This window comes from Eubalaena glacialis, chromosome 4 (assembly GCF_028564815.1).
Source record: "Eubalaena glacialis isolate mEubGla1 chromosome 4, mEubGla1.1.hap2.+ XY, whole genome shotgun sequence".
Lineage (NCBI taxonomy): Eukaryota > Metazoa > Chordata > Mammalia > Artiodactyla > Balaenidae > Eubalaena > Eubalaena glacialis.
Window position 1 is genome coordinate 34,244,505 of NC_083719.1, and position 22,478 is coordinate 34,266,982.

General features: G+C 37.8%; 2 protein-coding genes across 2 annotated transcripts in view; both read right to left on the reverse strand.

Annotated features, from left to right (window-relative positions):
* The window catches only part of C6 (complement C6), an 89,031-nt gene that overhangs the window by 32,993 nt on the left and 33,560 nt on the right, over positions 1 to 22,478 (reverse strand). The window contains exons 8-10 of the mRNA XM_061187744.1: positions 18,258 to 18,498; positions 10,102 to 10,224; positions 441 to 607 (exon numbers count right to left, since the gene is read on the reverse strand). Of these exons, the coding sequence (XP_061043727.1) occupies positions 441 to 607; positions 10,102 to 10,224; positions 18,258 to 18,498 (531 nt within the window). The remainder of the gene's footprint in view (positions 1 to 440; positions 608 to 10,101; positions 10,225 to 18,257; positions 18,499 to 22,478) is intronic.
* LOC133089650 (52 kDa repressor of the inhibitor of the protein kinase-like) lies at positions 11,632 to 14,832 on the reverse strand. Its single transcript, XM_061187743.1, has one exon. It carries the CDS (start codon positions 14,738 to 14,740, stop codon positions 12,452 to 12,454), a length of 2,289 nt encoding a protein of 762 aa, XP_061043726.1. The 5' UTR covers positions 14,741 to 14,832; the 3' UTR covers positions 11,632 to 12,451.

A 22,478-nucleotide genomic window follows, 5' to 3' on the forward strand; every position in this document is an offset into this window, starting at 1 on the left:
AAATTTAATCAATGGTGATAGAAACAGAAAATCAAGTGGGTCTAAAATCCCATTTATCCCACAGAGCTATAAATGAAGATTTAGGAGGGTTCATCAAATAAAGAATTGCAAGAAGAATACAGAAATCAAATTTATTACATACATGGGGAGTAGAACACTACTCCAGGTAAGTTTAGGCAGTTTCATGCACTAAACTCCCTCTTCTGGTATTTAATGTGTGCTGGGAATTCTAAATGCTGTACTACAGAATGCTTGTTTGAACCGCAAAAACAAGAGATGTGTAATTTAATGTTTTTTAAAAAGGTATGTTGTGAATACACACTAAAGAAAGACATTTCTTTTATCATCTGAGAAGAAAATGGAAAAGGAATTGTGTGATGTACAGTTTGGGCTGCCAGAGAACTGCTTTAGCTCTTACCCATAATGCTTTTCAATCTTACCTTAAAGTCAATCACAGTAGGATTTTCCTTCACTGATTCTAACCACTCAGAAAATGTCTTCTCTTCTGGACCAGAGCTCCCTTTCTCCCACGCCAAAGCCGCTGCATACTCACTCCTCCCTCCTTGAACCAGGGATATGGATTTCTCTGATCCCTGCATAAACGAACCTGCAAGGTATTTCAAGAAAATTACTCGTTTAATTTTATTGCAAATTCAAACTTGAAAGTAAAGCCTATTTGCACAGGAGAAAGAAGCAGATGGTAGAGTCATGTAGCTCCATTAAGTAAACTAAGTGAAAAGCAAGGGAACACGTCTCTTGTCCTTATAGGGAGTTTAATAATAGAAATGATAATAATAGTGCCAACAGCTACCATTTATTAAGCAACACGTGTATGCCAGGCACTCTGCACTCATTATTTATGTAATTCTCATAACAACCCAGAGCAGTAGGTGTTATAAACATGGACATTGAAGCCAGAAGTAATTTGGCCTGGAACACATGGATATTAAGGGGGAGGAGGGGGGCTGGGATGCAGATGTAGCCCAAGGCCTGAGGACTCTGTCTCCTGCTCTTTGATGTCAAGCATCCCACTTTTGACTTATATGGGCATATGTCTTGGGCCCCCGGAATAACATAAACCACATGGTTTCTGGTACCCAATCAGTTGACTGCCATGCCATAACTGACTACAATTACAGAAAAATGTTGATAGAATAACTTTAAGCTTAAAGACAGGAGTAAAAGTACAACTAACCAAAAAAAAAAAAAATTAAACCTCAAGTTAAAATTTGGCACAATGTTGCTTTAGAGGTACTGGCGTTTACTCTATACAGCACAGATCTTTCATATAAATTTTCAAAACAGTTCCTCTTAACTAATGGTGTCTTTAATATGGGTAGAAACTGAGTAATAAGAAATTATAGTGAGAAATAAAATCAAATGGAAAAGAGGCTACTGATATGGGTAATAGTTAATGGCATTAATCTGGTGTCTGTTCTGGAGTGTCAGTAAGGATCAGCCATGCCCCTAACTGTTTAGAAATTCTACAGTAAGAGAGTCTAAGATGATTAGAACAATGGGTGAAATACTCTCTCTATGAAAAAATAAGGGAGAAATTATTATTTGCCAATATATCATATACCTATTGACAGTGACTCTGACATGCAGATTGATATATGTCATAAATGGATTGACACTGGTAAGAGCTATATATGATAAGCATGGGACCCTGAAGAAAGAACTAGTTAAGCCTATTTAGTATTCTATTAGCTACTTTGAACAGAACGTTTACAAGTGAATAAATTGCTTAAAAGGATTCCAGAAAGAAAATGCAGACTGAAGATGATACCAACAGTGAAACATAAGGAAAACAACTAATAGAAGGAAGAACAGACACTTCTATTTCTTCCACAAGCTTCTCATCAATCACAACATGAGTTTGACAGCAAGGCACTCTCAAAACATATCAAAAATTTTAAGGAATTTTATGAAGTATTATCATTATGATATGAGCAAGACAAGGAAAAATTCTGTTTATTTCATATAGATTATCTTTTGATATTTTCTATTTTCTACACTTGTATATATTTTTGTCCATAATGTATTTTTAGAATAATATATTTACAAACATTTGTTAGTAAGTATACATATATTAGGGATATATCTTCAAAAAAATTTAATGGTACCATTACAGATTATAAAAGTTTGGAGTCAAATGATTTAATCAAAATAGCTCAGGGTTAGAAATAGACAAATCTAAGTTCTTTTTCTTATTTTTCTTTTTTTTATACAGCAGGTTTTTATTAGTTACCTATTTTATACATATTAGTGTATATATGTCAATCCCAATCTCCCAATTCATCCCCCCCAGCGCTTTCCCCCCCTGGTGTCCATACGTTTGTTCTCTACATCTGTGTCTCTATTTCTGCCTTACACACTGGTTCATCTGTACCATTTTTCTAGATTCCACATATATGCATTAATATACGATATTTGTATTTCTCTTTCTGACTTACTTCACTCTCTATGACAGTCTCTAGGTCCATTCACATCTCTGCAAAAGCCCCAATTTCGTTCCTTTTTACGGCTGAGTAATATTCCATTGTATATATGTACCATTTCTTCTTTATCCATTCGTCTGTCGAAGGGCATTTAGGTTGCTTCCATGACCTGGCTATTGTAAACAGTGCTGCAATGAACACTGGGGTGAATGTGTCTTTTTGAATTATGGTTTTCTCGGGTGTATGCCCAGTAGTGGGATTGCTGGGTCATATGGTAATCCTATTTTCAGTTTTTTAAGGAACCTCCATACTGTTCTCCATAGTGGCTGTATCAATTTACATTCCCACCAACAGTGCACGAGGGTTCCCTTTTCTCCACACCCTCTCCAGCATTTGTTTGTACATTTTCTGATGATGCCCATTCTAACCGGTGTGAGGTGATACCTCTTTGTAGTTTTGATTTGCCTTTCTCTAATAATTTGTGATGTTAAGCATCTTTTCATGTGCCTCTTGGCCAACTGTATGTATTCTTTGGAGAAATGTCTATTTAGGTCTTCTGCCCATTTTTTAATTGGGTTGTTTTTTAAATATTGAGCTGCATGAGCTGTTTATGTATTTTGGAGAGTAATCCTTTGTCCATTGATTCGTTTGCAAATATTTTCTCCTATTCTGAGGGTTGTCTTTTCATCTTGTTTGTCGTTTCCTTTGCTTTGCCAAAGCTTTTAAGTTTCATTAGGTTCCATTTGTTTATTTTTGGTTTTATTTCCATTATTCTAGGAGGTGGGTCACAAAACATCTTGCTGTGATTTATGTCAAAGAGTGTTCTTCCTATGTCTTCCTCTAAGAGTTTTATAGTGTCCGGTCTTACATTTAGGTCTTTAATCCATTTTGAGTTTATTTTTGTGTATGGTGTTTCATTCTTTTACATGTAGCTGTCCAGTTTTCCCAGCACCTCTTATTGAAGAGACTGTTTTTTCTCCACTGTATATTCTTGCCTCCTCTGTCATAGATTGGGTGACCATAGGTGGTGGGCTCCACTGATCTAAATTTCTGTTTTTGTGCTAGTACCATACTGTCTTGATTACAGTAGCTTTTTAGTATAGTCTGAAGTCAGGGAGTCTGACTCCTCCAGCTCCGTTTTTCTTTCTCAAGATTGCTTTGGCTATTCAGGGTTTTTTCTGTTTCCATACAAATAGTAAAATTTTATGTTCTAATTCTGTGAAAAATGCCATTGGTAATTTGATAGGGATTGCACTGAAACTGTAGATTGCTTTGGGTAGTATAGTCATTTTCACAGTATTGATTCTTCCAATCCAAGAACATGGTGTATCTCTCCATCTGTTTGTGTCATCTTTAATTTCTTTCATCAGTGTCTTATAGTTTTCTGCATACAGGTCTTTTGCCTCCTTAGGTAGGTTTATTCCTAGGTATATTATTCTTTTTGTTGCAGTGGTAAATGGGAGTGTTTCCTTAATTTCTCTTTCTGATCTTTCTGTTGTTAGTGCATAGGAATGCAAGGGATTACTGTGTATTAATTTTGTATCCTGCAACTTTACTAAATTCATTGATTAGCTCTAGTAGTTTTCTGGTGGCATCTTTAGCATTCTCTATGTATACTATCATGTCATCTGCAAACAGTGACAGTTTTACTTCTTCTTTTCCAATTTGTATTCCTTTTATTTCTTTTTCTTCTCTGATTGCCGTGCCTAGGACTTCCAAAACTATGTTGAATAATAGTGGCAAGAGTGGAAACCCTTGTTTGTTCCTGATCTTAGTGGAAATGCTTTCAGTTTTTCACCATTGAGAATGATGTTTGCTGTGGGTTTGTTGTATATGGCCTTTATTATGTTGAGGTAGTTTCCCTCTATGCTCACTTTCTGGAGAGTTTTTATCATAAACGGGTGTTGAATTTTGTCAAAAGCTTTTTCTGCATCTACTGAGATGATCATATGGTTTTTATTCTTCAGTTTGTTAATATGGTGTACCACATTGATTGATTGGCGTATATTGAAGAATCCATACATCCCTGGGATAAATCCCATTTGATCATGGTGTATGATCCTTCTAATGTGTTGTTGGATTCTGTTTGCTAGTATTTTGTTGAGGATTTTTGCATCTATATTCATCAGTGATATTGGTCTGTAATTTTCTTTTTTTGTAGTATCTTTGTCTGGTTTTGGTATCAGGGTGATGGTGGCTTCATAGAGTGAGTTTGGGAGTGTTCCTTCCTCTGCAATTTTTTGGAAGAGTTTGAGAAGGATGGGTGGTAGCTCCTCTAAATTTTTGATAGAATTCACCTGTGAAGCCATCTGGTCCTGGACTTTTTTTGTTGGAAGGTTTTAAATCACAGTTTCAATTTCATTTTTTGTGATTAGTCTGTTCATATTTTCTATTTCTTCCTGGTTCAGTCTTGGAAAGTTATACCTTTCTAAGAATTTGTCCATTTCTTCCAGGCTCTCCTTTTTATTGGCATAGAGTTGCTTGTAGTAGTCTCTTAGGATGTTTTGTATTTCTGCCATGTCCATTGTAACTTCTCCTTTTTCATTTCTAATTTTATTGATTTGAGTACTCTCCCTCTTTTTCTTGATGAGTCTGGCTAAAGGTTTATCAATTTAGTTTATCCTTTCAGAGAACCAGCTTTTAGTTTTATTGATCTTTGGTATTGTTTTCTTCATTTCTATTTCATTTATTTCTGCTCTGATCTTTATGATTTCTTTCCTTATGTTAACTTTGGGTTTTGTTTGTTCTTCTTTCTCTGGTTCCTTTAGGTGTAACGTTAGATTGTTCATTTGAGATTTTTCTTGTTTCTTGAGGTAGACTTGTATAGCTATAAACTTCCTTCTTAGAACTGCTTTTGCTGCATCCCATAGGTTTTGGATCGTGTTTTCATTTTCTTTTGTCTCTAGGTACTTTTTGATTTCCTCTTTGATTTCTTCAGTGATCTCTTGGTTATTTAGTAGCATATTGTTTAGCCTTCATATGTTTGTGCTTTTTACGTTTTTTTCCATGTAATTGATTTCTAATCTCATAGCGTTGTGGTCAGAAAAGATGCTTGATATGATTTCAATTTTCTTAAATTTACTGAGACTTGATTTGTGACCCAAGATGTGATCTATCCTGGAGAATGGTCCATGAGCACTTGAGAAGAAAGTGTAATCTGCTGTTTTGAGGTGGAATGTCCTATAAATATCAATTAAATCTATCTGGTCTATTGTGTCATTTAAAGCTTGTGTTTCCTTATTAATTTTCTGTTTGGATGATCTGTCCTTTGGTGTAAGTGAGGTGTTAAAGTCCCCCACTATTACTGTGTTACTGTCGATTTCCTCTTTTATAGCTGTTAGCAGTTACCTTATGTATTGAGGTGCTCCTATGTTGGGTGCATATATGTTTATAATTGTTATATCATCTTCTTGGATTGATCCCTTGATCATTACATAGTGTCCTTCCTTGCTTCTTGTAATGTTCTTTATTTTAAAGTCTATTTTATCTGATATGAGTATTGCTACTCCAGCTTTCTTTTGATTTCCGTTTGCATGGAATATCTTTTTCCATCCCCTCCCTTTCAGTCTGTATGTGTCCCTAGGTCTGAAGTGGGTCTCTTGTAGACAGCATATATATGTGTCTTGCTTTTGTAACCATTCAGCAAGCCAGTGTCTTTTGGTTAGAGCATTTAATCCATTCATGTTTAAGGTAGTTATTGATATGTATGTTCCTATTGCCATTTTCTTAATTTTTTGGGGTTTGTTTTTGTAGGTCCTTTTCTTCTCTTGTGTTTCCCACTTAGAGAAATTCCTTTAGCATTTGTTGTAGAGCTGGTTTGGTGGTGCTGAATTCTCTTAGCTTTTGCTTGTCTGTAAAACTTTTGATTTCTCCATCGAATCTGAATGAGATCCTTGCTGGGTAGAGTAACCTTGATTGTAGTTTCTTCCCTTTCATCACTTTAAGTATATCATGGCAGGTGGATTCTTAACCACTGTGCCACCAGGGAAGCACCTACCCTTTCATTTTGTCTATCTTTCTGTCCATGTGGTTTTTGTTCCACAGGCTGCAGGATTGTAGTTCTTCTTGCTTCTGCTGTCTGTCCTCTGTTGAATGAGGCTATCTAAGAGACTTGTGCAAGCTTCCTAATGGGAGGCCCTGGTGATGGGTAGAGCTGGGAGTTGCTCTGGTGGGCAGAGCTCAGTAAAACTTTAATCTGCTTGTCTGCTGATGGGTGGGGCTGAGTTCCCTCCCTGTTGGTTGTTTGGCCTGAGGCAACCAAGCACTGGAGCCTAGAGGCTCTTTGGTGGGGCTAATGGTGGACTCTGGGAGGACTCACACCAAGGAGTACTTCCCAGAACTTCTGCCACCTGTGTCCTTGCCCCCATGGTGAGCCACAGCTGTCCCCCACCTCTGCAGGAGACCCTCCAAGACTAGCAAGTGGGTCTGGTTCAGTCTCCTATGAGGTCACTGCTCCTTTCCCCTCGGTCCTGATGTGCACACTACTTTGTGTGTATCTTCCAAGAGTGGAGTCTCTGTTTCTCCCAGTCCTGTTGGAGTGCTGCAATCAAATCCTGCTAGCCTTCAAAGTCTGATTCTCTGGAAATTCCTCCTCCTGTTGCCAGACCCCCAGGTTGGGAAGCCTGACATGGGGTTCAGAGCCTTCACTGTAGTGGGTGGACTTCTGTGGTATAATTGTTCTCCAGTTTGTGAGTCACCCACCCAGCGGTTATGGGATTTGATTGTATTGTGATTGTGCCCCTCTTACTGTTTCATTGTGGCTTCTCCTTTGTGTTGGATGTGGGGTGTCTTTTTTGGTGAGTTCCAGTGTCTTCCTATCAATGATTTTTCAGCAGTTAGTTTTGATTCCTGTGCTCTCGCAAGAGGGAGTGAGCACACGTCCTTCTACTCTGCCATCTTGAACCAGTCAATCCACATCTGTTCTCAAGTGTGCTTTGCTTTTAGAAAACAACATAAATGTGTCTTTGTTTTTAGGCAAATTGTCATTGTGATTAATAAGCATTAGTTGAGAATCTGCTAAAAGCCAGGCACTAAAAACTTGGGTTGGGGAATTGACACAATTCAGGAATATTAGCAATGTGTCAGCTGGGCAGGATTGATAGTTGATTAACCAGTTTGGAGACTATTGCAATAGTCTCTGATTTTGCAGTGTCCCAACAAGCTGAAAACTAGAATTCACATTTGACATTTTCTCATCTCTATGTTGGATGGATTTTATAGTCGAGTAGTTTTTTTTGGGTAAGTATTCAAGAATGAATATTTCCAGAATTCTCTCATGTTTTGAGATGTCTTTCTGTTACCTCTACATATGAACACATTTTCTGTTCTCTTTTAGAAATTTGTGGACATTCCTTTATCATCTTGTAGCTTTCCATTTTGTCAAGAAGAAGTCTGACGCCAGCCAGATTTTGTTGTTATTCTGTAGGGAACTTGTTCTTTCAGCTAGGATACTTGAATTCATTTTAAAAATCTTTGTATTTAGCTAATTAACTAGAATTTGTCTTGAAATTGTATATTTGAACAATATTTCTAATACAAATAAGACAAATTGCTTCCTTTATTTCAGGGACTTTATATATATATGTATGTATATTTATTTATTTATATATATTGAAAAAAATAGTTTTTCTGTTTCATTTCTTGGGCTATCTATTTCAGGAACACTAATTCCCATCTATTGAATTACATTTGTCGTTCCATTTCCATTAGATATTCTTTAATAATGGTTAATATCTGGATTTTTTCATTATGAATTACTTTAGATCTTTTCTTTATTAATTTTATCTTCAGACAATTATATTTTGAACTTGCAGTGTCTATTTATAACTATAATGGCGATACTCTTCAATATTTGTTGTCTTTGTACCTTAGCTTTGAAATCTTCCTTTTCAATTAATTCTTATATTTAATGTTTTCATCTCTGAGCTTTTGATTTACTGAATTCACATTCTTATTAAATTATTCTATTGCAAGACAAACTGCTATAGAATCTGTACATTCTTTGGTTTATATTACTAGGTTGATTGCTTTGCATACTGTTCTTTTTTTGGGGGGGTATAATACAAATGTGTAGTTGTCAGATCAGCTCTCATTTTGCTTATGCTCAACATGGGCATCCACATGTAGACCATTGATAGGCTCTGATATTTAAAACTACCTATTTATTATTATAATAAATATGATATTATTATCTGTTCCTTGGCTGTCCTCCCATGACAATATAAACTTCATATTTTGGGAGTTTTTGTGATTCTGATTTCCTTTGTTCTGAGCAGAAGTAGTAATCAGTCAGGAAGAGTAAGGGAATAAGAAAATTTTACACAGAGGAAGGAGTTATTTGTAATGGCAAGGCACAGGAGAGAGCATGACTTATTTAGGAGACTACATAAAGTTTAGCTAGGCAGAGAGAGAGGCAGGAACTTATCTTCAATGCTATGTGAAACCATGACAAGTTTAAGGCATGGGTGTTTCATGATAAGATTTGCCTTGGAGAATATTCCTCTAACAGAAAATGTGTAGAATAGATTGGAAGAAGGCAAGACCAGAGGCAAGGGAACCAGTTGGGAGGCCTCTGTGGTAATCCAGGTTGGAAATGATGAATGGAAGGCATGTCTGTGGAAATGAAGAGCTGGGAGAAGTGGGAGAAATATTAAGGAGGAGGAATGACTACTTATTGGATGTAGAGGCTAGAAAGAGGGAGGGAGAAATCAAAGACAGCACTCAGGTTTCTGGCTTTGTTGCCTGAGCCTTTTTAATGTACTTCTCTTACAGCTTATTTGTCTTTTATTTTATTTTTTTTATTGAAGTATAGTTGATTTACAATGTTGTGTTAGTTTCTGGTGTACAGCAGAGTGAGTCAGTTTTTCATATATATGGATATATATACACACACATATATATAATTCTTTTTCATATTCTTTTCCTTTATGATTTATTACAAGATACTGAGTATAGTTCCCTGTGCTATACAGTAAGACCTTGTTTATCTATTTTATATATAGTAGTTTGTATCTTCTAATCCGAAACTCCTAATTTATCCCTACCCCCCCTTCTCATTTGATAACCATAAGTTTGTTTTCTATAATATGTCTATGAGTCTGTTTCTGTTTTGTAATAAGTTCACTTGCATTATATTTTAGATTCCACATAGGAGTGATATCATATGGTATTTGTCTTTGTCTGACTTACTTCACTTAGTATAATAATCTCTAGGTCCATCCACACTGATGCAAATGGCATTATTTCATTCTTTTTTATGGCTGAGTAGTATCCCATTGTATATATGTACCACATCTTTTGTATTTTTAATGGTTGTCTATATGTATCCTTACTTTGTAAGTTCCTTGATTGGAAGACCTAGTTCATGCCCATCTGTACTTTACAATGCTTAATACTGAGTCTGGCCGAGAGGAAGAATAAATAAATGTGCATTCAGTTAAACAAACTAAATAGGAGATAAAGAAAATCTTAAACATGTCCCCTTTTAAGTAGTACTAGTATTTGATTTGCTCCCTTCCCCCACCACACATAGGCTCTGAGACAAACAAATGAAACTAATGAAAAGTGAAAAATAGTATAGTCACAGTCATGTGCAATATGGTACTTAAATTACTGCCAGTCAGGACGCACTGGGTAAGTTGCTAAGAGAAAGCACTGTTACCTCCATATTTCTCTGACAGCTTGTTAGTGGTGCACCGGTTTTCCACTTTTGTTTTCGTAACAAAAAGGAAGCGTTTCTTTGTTTCAACCCGGATGCAGTTTTGGGCTTCTGCCTTCGTTAAACCTAGGAAATGGAATACAAGCAAAAAACCCTGAGAGTGTACCATGGAGAATTCAGGGAAGAGGAGCATGAGGCTCTGGGCACTTGGGGAGCTACAGGTGCTCCATATCAGCACACAACTCCTCCAGTTCCCGTGAGCTCGAATGATTAATGGCTTTTACTACAGAGGCAGTCCTTCACAAGCCCTGGGACATGCTGAAGAGAAGAGGTATATATGAGTCCCTGCCGTCTCCCCCATGGGGATCATGTTGGCGTCTCCATGTTGCCTACACAATAAATCTCTAAGCTTTCCCGTCCTGCTGGCCACTGCCCTTGTATAGCCCCACAAGTCAAGAGATGAACACATGCTCTGTTTGGTGCCCTGCTGTCAGGCCTTCTTTTGGGGCCACAGCTGATTCTGTGAGAACTGAATCCATTTCACTTCTTCTCCCGTTCACCACCTAAAATGTAAATCTCATTGGTCACCTCTCCTTCCCGGAACACTCATTCTCATACTTGGCTATACTTCCCCTCCCTGACTTAGCTGCTCACTCCACCTCTACCTCCAAAACCCTTTCATTTTACTCTCAGAAATTCTGACTTCCTGACTCATGAACTCTTCTTTTATGTCCTCGATGACTGTTCGCTCTTTCTCCTCATCTTAATTCAAGCCTATACTTGATATATTTTCACTGCTGTCTCCAAGGGAGGTTGATGCTGCCTCATTCCCAGCCTCTTTAGGAGTTGGAGCTGGGCTTGATATCTTCCTAGTTTCCCAGTGCTGCTCTCATAGGATGACACTCCACAGTTTTATAACTCTTGTAAAAGTCTTGATGCTCTGAAGCTCAGGACATCCAATTCTAATTCCTTTGGTCTTCATTGTTCTTATCTTTTAACAAACTTCGGAGCATCATTTGTTAAAGATTTTGGTATCTGAATCAGTCTTTCCCACCCCAATGCTAGCCATTATTCTTAATGACTTCAAAACCGATGGGGATGTCAGGGATTGAGTGGGACAAAGCACAGAGAAATAGGTCTGGCTGTTTGGAGGCTAACGTGGTACTGCCTATCTGGGGTAATTTGAGGAGAATAAATGTTTCCTTTTTTCTTTTTTTTTAACAGCTTCCCAAGTCACCTGACCTGGTACCCAAAACACCTAAACTAGAATCCAGTTTTTTTGATGTTTAGTTAAAAATTGCCTTGAAAAATACAAGCTCATGAGAGATAGAGGTGTTATGTGAGCTCTTTTTTTTTTTTTTTTTTTTTTTTTTAAACAAAATTCACATTTTATTTAGGTTGAAATAAACTATACAAAATTGATTTTCTTCACCAAAAATAACAGCAATATTTTCTGTATTATTCCTAGATAAACCACAAAACACTTATTTTTGTAGGTTTTCTAGGTTTTGCTTGTAAATCAAAATGAGGCAGTAGATATAGTCATGGAAAAAGACAGAAGAAAACAGACTAATCAGTTGTCAGTATCCATGGTCTCTGATCCTGTCTTGACCATGAAACAGAAGTGTTCAACATATACCTGTCAAAAAGCTTATGAAGATGTAGGCTCAATAAAGGAATGTAAACAGCAACAATCAGATGTGGAACAACAATGGCAGGCTCTTCCATTCAAACTTTAACTATAACTTGTTCCTTCAACTGCATTTGATAAAGGCAAAATCTACACTGAAATCCTTGTTTGGCGAGCTCACATGTTTCTCTTACAGCCTGATCATTTTAACGGTCCCTTACAGATTTCTAACAGCATACTTAAAACTCCTACTATTCAAAGGTCAGTCATGAGCTTCATTGTAATGTTTTATAAAATGTATTCCTTCCTCCCATACCTCCTCAAAATTTATTTCTTCAAAGAACTGATAACTAAGTACCTGACAATTGGATCCACAGTGACAAATGTTATATCTAAAATGACTTAACTAATACAATTCAAACTAATACAATTTCAAAGTGCCATTAGCAGAGATCACACAGAGTGTAACATGGTACTTTCAATGCTATCTTCTGGTCTCCAAAGCATGGGACAGTTAGGTCTCCAAAGCATGGGACTTCAAACGGGCCATTTAAACAGGCAGATTATCAATGACTAATGTACTCAATGGGAGGCCTACAGGTCAAGATATTCAGTGATTAAGTGGCCTACGTACACCTTACAACTTTTCTGTAAGATATTTTCAAATTTCTTACAGATTTTTTCAAATATCAAATATAAGAGAAAGCCTATTTTAAAAGTCTTTTAGGTATTTTCAATGGTTTCTGAATTATCTGTAGGAAGCTCTGACTTACTTGTATAGAGTTTGATATATGTATCCACCATTAAATCCAAATCGTGTTTTATATCAAAATTTATGTTAAGCAAAGCCAAGTTACTTGACCTTTGGTCTGTCAAAGTGTTCCTCAGGTATGCTTTGAGACGCTTTCGTCCATTTTCATAGCGTTCATTCTCAACCTTCATCACAGGAAGAATACATAGGACCTTCAGCAATGCATAAACATTAGGAAAAAACTTGATGTCTGGCAGATGAAGGGCTTCATAAATAGTGGATGGAAGTTCTATATCTTTCCCTCTGTGTTTCCACTTGATTCTCCAACAATGCAGCTCAGCAGAGAGTGTGTCAGGATTAGGTAAATCACTTCTGTACATGTCAGCATGATGCTCCTCTGATGTATTGAATTTAAGCTGTCCCATGACAGAGGGTACCAGAGATAAGCATTTAAGAGCTTTGAGGTGTTGTTCTGAGAATATATCTTTCAGTTCCTGAATAATGTGTTCCACTGTTGGAACACTTAGAGTTTCTTTATAGTAACTCTCAGAGGTTAGCTGAGATTCCAGGTTACTGTGCTGAGCTCTGCGAAATTTCCCTGGGAGTTTCATCTGAATATCAAGTTTGGCTGCCAAATTTGTGGCTTCCTCAAACCAAAATTCATGATAAACTTCGATATTTTCCATCACTTCATTTAGTGAATGCAGCACTGCAGTCAAACTACTGGCTGCAAAGAAGACATCAGAAGTTTGCCCCTGAAGATTTTTCCCAAAGGCTCTTGTAAAAGACAGAACATTTTTAAGAACAACAATGGTAACGATGAAGTCAAAATCTGTTACTGCACTACAGAGTACAAATGCTCGGCCAGCTATACAGTTATTCCATCTAACATTTGTGTCACTATTTATACCATCTAAACATAAAACAAGTGCTTGTAGGAGGTCCACTAAGATTTCAAAAGCATCATGCCTGCCTGTCCACTGAGAATGGCAAATTTCCTTCAGTTCTTTGCCCCTTTCGTCATTGTTCTGAAATAGGACAGAAATTACATTGTCAAGCTCTAAAAGCAGTTGTGGTGATCGATGGAAAAAAGAACAAACTTCCTCAATTGTTCCTAATGCGACAGATACTCCAATAACAGGCACTGATTTTGCCAACCACATATTTAAGGCACAGGAAGAGCAGAGTGTGTAGATAGCTTGGGGATATTTCTCTAAAAGTCTAGAAGCAACAACTTTCATTTTGGAAGAAAATCCACTGGACACAATGTAAGCCTGGCCACGACAGTACTCCATGTTTAATCCCCACTTCTCAGTTATCGTAGTGTGAAATTTCACAGCCAAAATTTCTGCATCAGCTTCATAAGGCAGGAAGCCCACAAATTCCTCTCTTAGGTTGTGAGCTTCGTCAACAAACCTCACCAACACAGGCAGGTGCTCTTCCCCTGCTATGTCCACCACATCGTCAGTGACGATGGAAAAGAAGTGAGAGTCTCTCACTTCCCTGAGGGTTTCTTCCCGAATGCAGCTCTCACAGATCTCTAGCATCTGTTTCTGCTGTGTTTTTGAACAGAACAATGTGTTAACTGCTGTTGTCTCAAAGCGCTTTCTCAGAACCTCTTCACCAGAATTGATCCGGCACCCCAGCAGTGCTTGAAAGTTATCAGGAGTAAAGAGACCTTCTGGGATTTCATCAGCTTCATGTCCATCCAGAGGTATGTTCTGTTTTCCCATAAGAATCAAAATTTCAAATAAAGATTTTAAGTATTCTTTGTTTTCTTTCTCTTCAAGGGTTAAAGGTAAAATGTCTCCATCCTGCTCTTCACCTCCTTCTTCTGCACTGGGGTTCTGAGCATTGCTGTTGTTTATTTCCTTATGTTTTGGTTCCTGTTCAGAAGTTTCATCAATTTTTTTCTGTTTCAGTGTCCTGATTTCATCTTCACTCAATTCTTTTATTCGTTTTCTGTGTCTACTGTGTGGATTATTCAAATGGCTGGTAAGATCAAATATTGTTGGTATTGCATTATCTCGAAGAACTGTCCTATAAGGGCTAGTTCTACAGATCATAGATGTCTCAAAGTGTTTGGCACACAATCGATAATGTTTATTTAGTTGATCAGGTGTTTTATCTTCTAAGTCTGCTCTCCTACAATTCTCCACCCACTTCTGGCATCTGGCTGGATCCCGCGGGAACCTGAAAAAGGCCAGGTCCGACTGCGTGCTCTTCCGCGTGCAGTTGGGGGCTGCGCAGAAGTTCGGCATCGTCGTCTGCCCGCCGGCCGGCCCAGCCCTCCCCTCCCCGCCTCCTCAGGGCAGCCCGCCCGCCCGTCGGGGCCGGGGAGGGGAGCCAGGCCGGCCGGCCGGCTCGTTAGGGCCGGCGCGCCGGGGGGAGGGGTTATGTGAGCTCTTAAGCACCTTAAAGCAAAGTAGTTTATCAGATACTGATTCTTAGGGTTGCAGGTTACAAGAGGCAGGGAAGAATGTTTTCAGAGCTGGATGCATCATGTGAGTATGATGCTGAAATTTAAACCTGAGGGTGCAGATCACCGAGGAATGAGGCTGAGTACATGGGAATGGGGCTTCCTACTTCACAGTTTTTTCAATAGTTTGACCCATTCAAAGAAATGTACTACAGGTTGGGAGTAAAGAATTCTTGGTTTGATGGCTGTTTTGGTCAGACTGAATAAACACGACTCATTTTTCTTCTGGTAGTATTGTTCTTAGAAGTGGGTCAGGCAAATGTTTAGGCCACGTGAGGAATTTAATACGTCTGTGGTGCACAACTCATCCTTTCATTAGGTTTCTATGATTTATAAGTGAAAATTAAATTGTATGTGACCAATTAACTAATTATAACATAATTAATTAACTATAAAGTTAGTTAATTACATTTGCTGAGGGTTATAGGAGAATGCTTAAAGATTTGAATGATGAATCTCTCTTATGAGTCATGGTGTTGGTCATGCAGTGATCAAAATATCAAGGCTTTATCAGTGAATTTCTGTACCGGCCTTTTCTTCTTCACAAGATGTCCTATAGCTTGTGCTTGACCCATATCCACACTGACACAGGAGTTTCTTGATGCTGAAGCACTTGCCCTCTCAAGCCTGAGTGTCCCTCTGATGTGACACAGGGATGAGTATTTCAGAAATGTCCTCAGCTACTCTGACTGGGCAAAGGTCAACAGTGTCAACCAAAAATGTTATACTGATAAATAGTGGGGTGTATAGTTTTTCTTCTCTAATTCAGAGCAGAAAATAACTTCCCAGTCAAAGGACTTTAAAATTACCATCTTGTATAACATGATATTTTAATTGTTTAATGTTCTCTCTGTATTCCTGAAATTCTTTTTACCTTGCACGCTGAAGCAATGCCAACTTTTATTCAAGGTTTTAAATTGACTATGGGACACTGTGCAGTAGAGGAATAAATCAAGGAATGCAAATAAAAAGCAATTTAATTTTGTTTTATTCTTCTTGCACTAGAGAAAGTACTATGAAGTATTCAAGTCATTTTAAAAAAAATTGATGACAAGGGATATAATTCTTATTGAATAAAGCAAATAATTCTTATTGAATAAAGCAAATAAAAACTAAGCCTAAACTCTAACTCTACATTATTGAGAAGTAAGGGGAGAAGGACTAAAAGAGGGAAAAGGGAGGAGGCCAGAATATGTATTCATCTGAAGAGTGGGCAAAAACAGGTAAGCACACCCACCGGAGAATTCCATTTTATTGAGATTTGTTTCTGTCTGAGTGAGCTTCATCTTAACCACAATTAAAATTGAGCTCCAATATTATTATTGTGACTCAGAGAAGTATATATATACATGGATATGCACATATTTAATGACTATAAGAATATATATTACATATAAAAATATCGAATATAAGGATATATATCTTATTTAATATATTAAATATAAATACATATACACATACTATAAATACTATGTATATATATAGTGTGTGTATGTGTACATAGGTGTGTATGGTTATATATTTCCAGTTTTATATCATATCTCAAACTCCCTTTCTTTCTCTTATTATGTGTGGCTCTGTGACTGAAGTCTCTATTTTTATTTAAAGAGAAAAAGATGGAAGGTGAGAATATTTCAGGAAGAAAGTATAGCTCATCACTCTTCATTTTTGTTATGGGGCTTCAACTATTAAAATGCTGGATGGTTGATTAAAGATTCACATAGTTCTTTAACTGACCCGAACTCTAAGCCTTTAGAGGCTTTGCTGTGAATGCATGATGAGTATAGCTTATCAAGTGAGAAATTATTCTCGGCTACAGTAGCAGTGACCAGAATAATTTTATCCCAAGGGTGAGATGAAACCGAGTCAAGGGCCAGAGACTTCCCCGAACGATTTTTGCTCAGCATAAATGTTGATGAAATTCATCAAGCAAACATTGCTCCAGTGGAAAGGATAACTGTAAGGAAACATAAGAGGCAGGCAGTGTGGAAAGCCCATCACAGCATAAGTCTTTTGGATTTCAGTAACTCTGTAAGGCAAAAAATTTTGAAGACCTTCTTACTGAAAATCTTTCTCAAAGACATTTATTACATCTCCTCTCTTAAAAAACAGATAATGATGGACATCTGATCAATTAAGGTTTAGAAGGACTCAGGGAAGCCCCATTAAACATTACTATTTGCCATAATGAGATATAAGAACAGAAGGATTGAAACTCTATTGACCTCAGAGTTGGCTTGGTGTCTTTTAAAATAAATTCTTTATTTCTTTTGTATAAATGTTAAATGATCAAGAATTCTGATTTATTTAGGGGAATCTGTCAGTTGGGTTCTGGTTATTATACAATTTCCTAGCCATGTTCTCAAGATAGAAGCATCACAAGGACGCTGTGTCATTTCACACAGGAGCCTGAAAAATTTCACACAGGAGCCTGAAAAATTTATACAAAGGTACTTAAGTAATAGTAATTAATATTGGCAATCTAGGATAATAAGAAACCAAGATTTATTTTTTAAACCAAGGTTTATATTGTTATTTTATATGTAAGCAGAAAAATATCACTGATTATATCCCAAGATATAAAATTGCAACCTTTCCTCAAATGAAAGTGCTTCCCATCTGGTTTCAAGTTTTGTCACCAATAGGTGCATATCTGGCCCATATTAACTTAGTCCCTTGTCAAGTCCTTAATTGCTTTTCATCCTTTGCTCTTGACTTTCAGTTAAAATCATTAAAAGAAAAAGAATTAGTCCAGTGGCTAGGACTTCGCGCTTTCACTATTGAGGGACTGGGTTCAATCCCTAGTCGGGGAACTAAGATCCCACAAGATGCACGGCCAAGGAAAAAAAAAAAGAAAAGAAAGAAAGAAAGAAAAAAGACTGCCAGTGGATTTGTTGTAATTACAGTTTTATAAAATTATCTCCTATAAAATTGCTATAAGTAAATTATCTTTTAGAGTTTACTTCCAAGACAAATTTTGTTTTCCTTGAGGTGATGGCATGCATCTCTCTTTACCACTACTGAGCAGCTTATGATGTTCTTAAATGTCAGGAAATTCTGGGTCAAATCTGATGCCCAAAGAGGTGAAGACTATTTATTTTTCCTTCTTCTTTTTGTCTGAATTTTATATTTTTATTTTATTTCCTTGAGTGTGTACTTTTTGGTTTTTCTTCATATCATTTTGGAAATAAAGCAGGGTCAAAATAAAGTCAATAAAGAAGAACTAAAAGGATAGAGAAAGAGAAAAATGTATTGCACACTATCTTATCAGTTAAAAATGAAGGTTGAAGAAAGCGAACCTGAGTTCTTTAGTTCTTCCTTGCTAAACTGATAGAGGAGATCATACACGCCTCCCAGGGAGCCAGAGGTGAAATAGTGAGTCCCGAAGTCATCAAATATCCGGCTGTATAAAGCGGAGTTGTATTCTAGAGGCAGATGGTTAAGTGCTTTCAAAAAGACATCAGAAAGCTGCAGATCTTTAGTTTTCATTGTGAAATTTAAGACTTTTATCACTTTATAGATCCTAATAAAACTGGAATCCTAAATGGAAGAGGAGAAAGGATTAAAAAAAAGAAAAATATTATTAAAGGTAATGAAAGCTTGAGGGATCAAGCATTAAATGCTTATCATCAGCTTCATTCTAACCACAGCATTACAACAATTGTTAACTCTCCATTGCATGTTCCCACAGACAAAATGATAATTTTCATTTTATTTTTTCCAGTACCTTTTCCTCAGATGTTCAAAATGGTAAACAGATTAAGATGACCTCAATCATGTAAACTGTGTGACTGAGGCATGTGCTCTCTACCAAAAAGAGATCAAGTATCAAAAAGTAAATCTTTCTTTCTTGATGGTCAATTGTGGGTGCACCCCTACCGCGTTATTATTTAGAAAGCCTAGATAATGCAAATAATTGAACAAAGATTGTGTAAATTTTCAACTGGAAGTTACACAATGAGATTCAAGTCATAGCCTTGTCATAGACTCGGGAAAAGCAGGTCAATTCTCTGGGCCTCAGTTGTCTGGGAAATTTCACCTGCTGCACAGCCTTCATCTGTGGCATTTCACACCCCTTTCAACTCCAAAATGTTATGACTTAGAATTATGTAAGGAGTAAAATTAAACAAAATTACTTGTATTCTCTCTCCTCCATCCGTAAACAGAAATATTTGTTTGGAGGTTCTTTTTTCTTTGTCTTTTGTTATGTCAAGTTAATTTAGGATTAGGTGATTGGTATTATGCCCCAAATTTCATTCCATTATATTGTCTTTCTCCATAGCCACTGTTTTATGTGTGTATCCACGTATACTGTTCTTTTAAAAAAAAATTTATATACTGTAACTGATTTCTCAATTTTAGCAAATTGTAATGTTTAAGTAATAAAAAGAGAGAGGGGCATATTTTAGCCAAAGGTCTTTATTAGTTAAATTGTTAAATTTATTAATTACATTATTATAGCTGTAAATTATCAAACAGCTATCTTTCTGTGTGCTATAATTGTGGCACAAAATGACTGTTAACACAAAAGAAGAAAAACCCCACAAAGCTTGAGGAAGAGTCAATATTCATCCACCTCTCTCTCTCTTTTCCTCTCTCTCCCTCCCTCCTTCTCTCCCTTCCCTTACTCTTTCCTATCTCCTTACCTTCAATACATTTATCTCTCAGTTATCTCATATGCAGTGGACATAGATGTGAACAAGGAAGAAAAAATTCAGGTCTTTATGGAGCTTACATTTTAAGAGTCCATTAATTCTAAGTTTAATACTTGAATTTTGTCATGGAGGTGTGGCTTTGGAAAGGTAGAGGGACATTGTGCTTTTAGAAAGAAGCACACTTACTTCCTGAATACCTGAAATGTGCCTGTTTGGATATGCGCATTGAAATGGGTTGTTAAAAATTTCCAGGTTGCTTTAAAAAATGAAATTGTGGAAAATACAAGTGAAATTTTGGTAACTCGACTTAGCACAAGCACCTCCATGGTGCCCCACTTGTCAGTGCATGATGGTTAGAACTGGCTATTCTGGACTAAAAAATTACGTGAGAGTATGTTATTAACCGTGTGTGGTCTAGTTCAACATTCTGTGAGAGCTTGCTTTATTTTAACCATCTTTTTGTTGGTTCAATTTTGTAAAAAAATTCAAAAAAGCACTGAATCTTGCTGAGATAACTGGTATTTTGACTTGAAACAGACTATCTGCCCAACAAATGTTTAGTCAGATCTTTTAGTGACAAGATAAATAAAGCATTAAACTCCACTTAAGGGCTTGGATTGATTTTCAAGTTTGTGGGACGTTATTTTCTCTATTTGATAAGATTAAGAGAGGTTGCAGTAGCATTTTCTATTTAACCTGAGATATCCTTATTCTGCTCAGATCTAACCAAAGATGTTGGGTTGAACCACACAAAGTTGACAATCTTGTAAGTCAAAAATGGTTGAATATCAGCAGTTTCATATGTTCGAACCTGATACTGTGAATAGCCTGAAATGTTTCCACTTTGGGGCAGACTATTAGAGATAAAATAACAGCTGTTTACCTACAGATAAGGGTTTTACAAGTGTTCTCTAGCATATTTGAAACATTTATAAACCAATTCTGAGAAGCAAACCTTAATTTTGAGACTGGTATATATATATAAATAATAGATTTGCTTCAGAGCAAGCTGGGGGACTCTTATTGAAAAAAGCCAGACTCACATGCCCAATCCCAGACATGCTGAATCAATAAATTAAAAGAAGGGTCTGGGGAGGTGTCTTTTTACCTCCTGGTAGTTCTGACACTAACTTGTCTTAAGAATATAATTTGGTAAGTGTGAGGGGAACAATATGACCCAGAGTCCATTCAAAAGTGAACTAACAATCTGTGTTATAAAAGGAATTTATTTTATTCTTTTTCAACATGCTCATATCACCAGAGCTATACTCTTTCCAGAGTTTGGTGAAATGATGAATAAAGGAATGAATGAATAAGCAAGTAGCTTGAAATATGATGTGGTAGATGTGAATAGTGGGCAATTAGAAAAAATTAGACAATTGATTTTAATTCCCAACTCTGATATTTACTCATAGTAAGATCATGGGAGTGACTTGACTTCTTGGACTTTAGTGTAGTGCCTGACACATGGTAGGTATTTGATGAATTCTGTTGAATTAAAAATAAATATATGGACTTCAAGTTACTCATGTGCCAAATGGTGTTAAAAACATCTACTACTGAGGGGGAGGAGTCAAGATGGAAGAATAAGAGGACACTGAATTCATCTCTCCTCAGAAGTACATCAAGAGGGAGGGGATATATGTATACATATATTTGATTCACTTCATTGTACAGCAGAAACTAACACAACATTGTAAAGCACCTATATCCCAATTAAAAAAAAAAATACATCTACAAATGGAAGAATTCTCACAGAGCACCTGCTGAACGTTAGTGGAAGACTTTGGACACCTAAAAGGACAAGAAAAATCCCCTCACGACTGGGTAAGACAAAAGAAAGAAAAAAAGAAAAGAGGAATCAAAAAAGGGACCAGTACCCCTTGTGGGAAGCCAAAGGTGAGGAGAAGTTCCTGCACTCAGTAAAACCCCCTCATGGTGGGGAAATCAGCTGGGACAGAAAGGGACCTTCGGAGGATCGAAGGGGAATGCAGCAGACCGTCTGTGGAAGGCAGGACAAAGTAAGAACTGTGTGCATGGTCTACAACACAGCTCTGCACATCCCAGCCTGAGTTGTGTGTCTCCTGGTGCAGAGGGGGGCTGGGTGCTGGAAAGTGGGGTTTGGAGCATGGACCCAGGGAGGGGACAGCTGTTGGCTGTGAAAAGACAGTCTGAAGGGACAGGAGTAAGGAGCTCCACAACCGGGAAAATTTGCAGAAGTCTGGGACACCATGGAAGCAAGAAGTCATTGTTGAGTGGCACACAAGGGCTGGGGCCGCCGTTGCAACCTCCTTCCCCACCCAACAGTTTTGGCCTCCCCGGGCACTGGGAGGAGCACCCATCTGAGCAGGCTCACCTGCCCCTCAATCCAAGGCCTCCTCTGCCTGCATAGGCTCCAGGTTCCTGAGCACTGCCCATGCCAAAGCCTCCTCGGGAATCAGCCCTGGGTGCCCCTGCCTGAGATGGGACTCTGCCAGTGCTGGGAGGGGCTGAGTGCTAAAGTGTGGGGTTAAGAGAGCATATCTGGGGAAAGGATCACTGTTGGCTGCACGGATACAACAGGGGAAGGGAGTGAGGGACTCTGAGGCCAGGAATGCCCCTAGAGGAAGTGTGGTCTGCCTAGGAAACGAGGTGCCATTGTTGCGTGGTGCTCAAGGGGCAGGGCCGCCACTGCCCCCACATGCCAGCCCCTGCCTCTGCGGCACTGGGAGGGACTCCCACTGGAGTGAGTGTATCCCAGTCTGTTGCAACTGCCTGTTGGTCTCTGCTGCCGTGGACACTTCACACACACCTCAGTTGTGGCTGCCATACCCCTCCCTGGCCTGAGTGAGTAAGTGTGCTCCAATCAAGTGTGGCTTTTGCTCT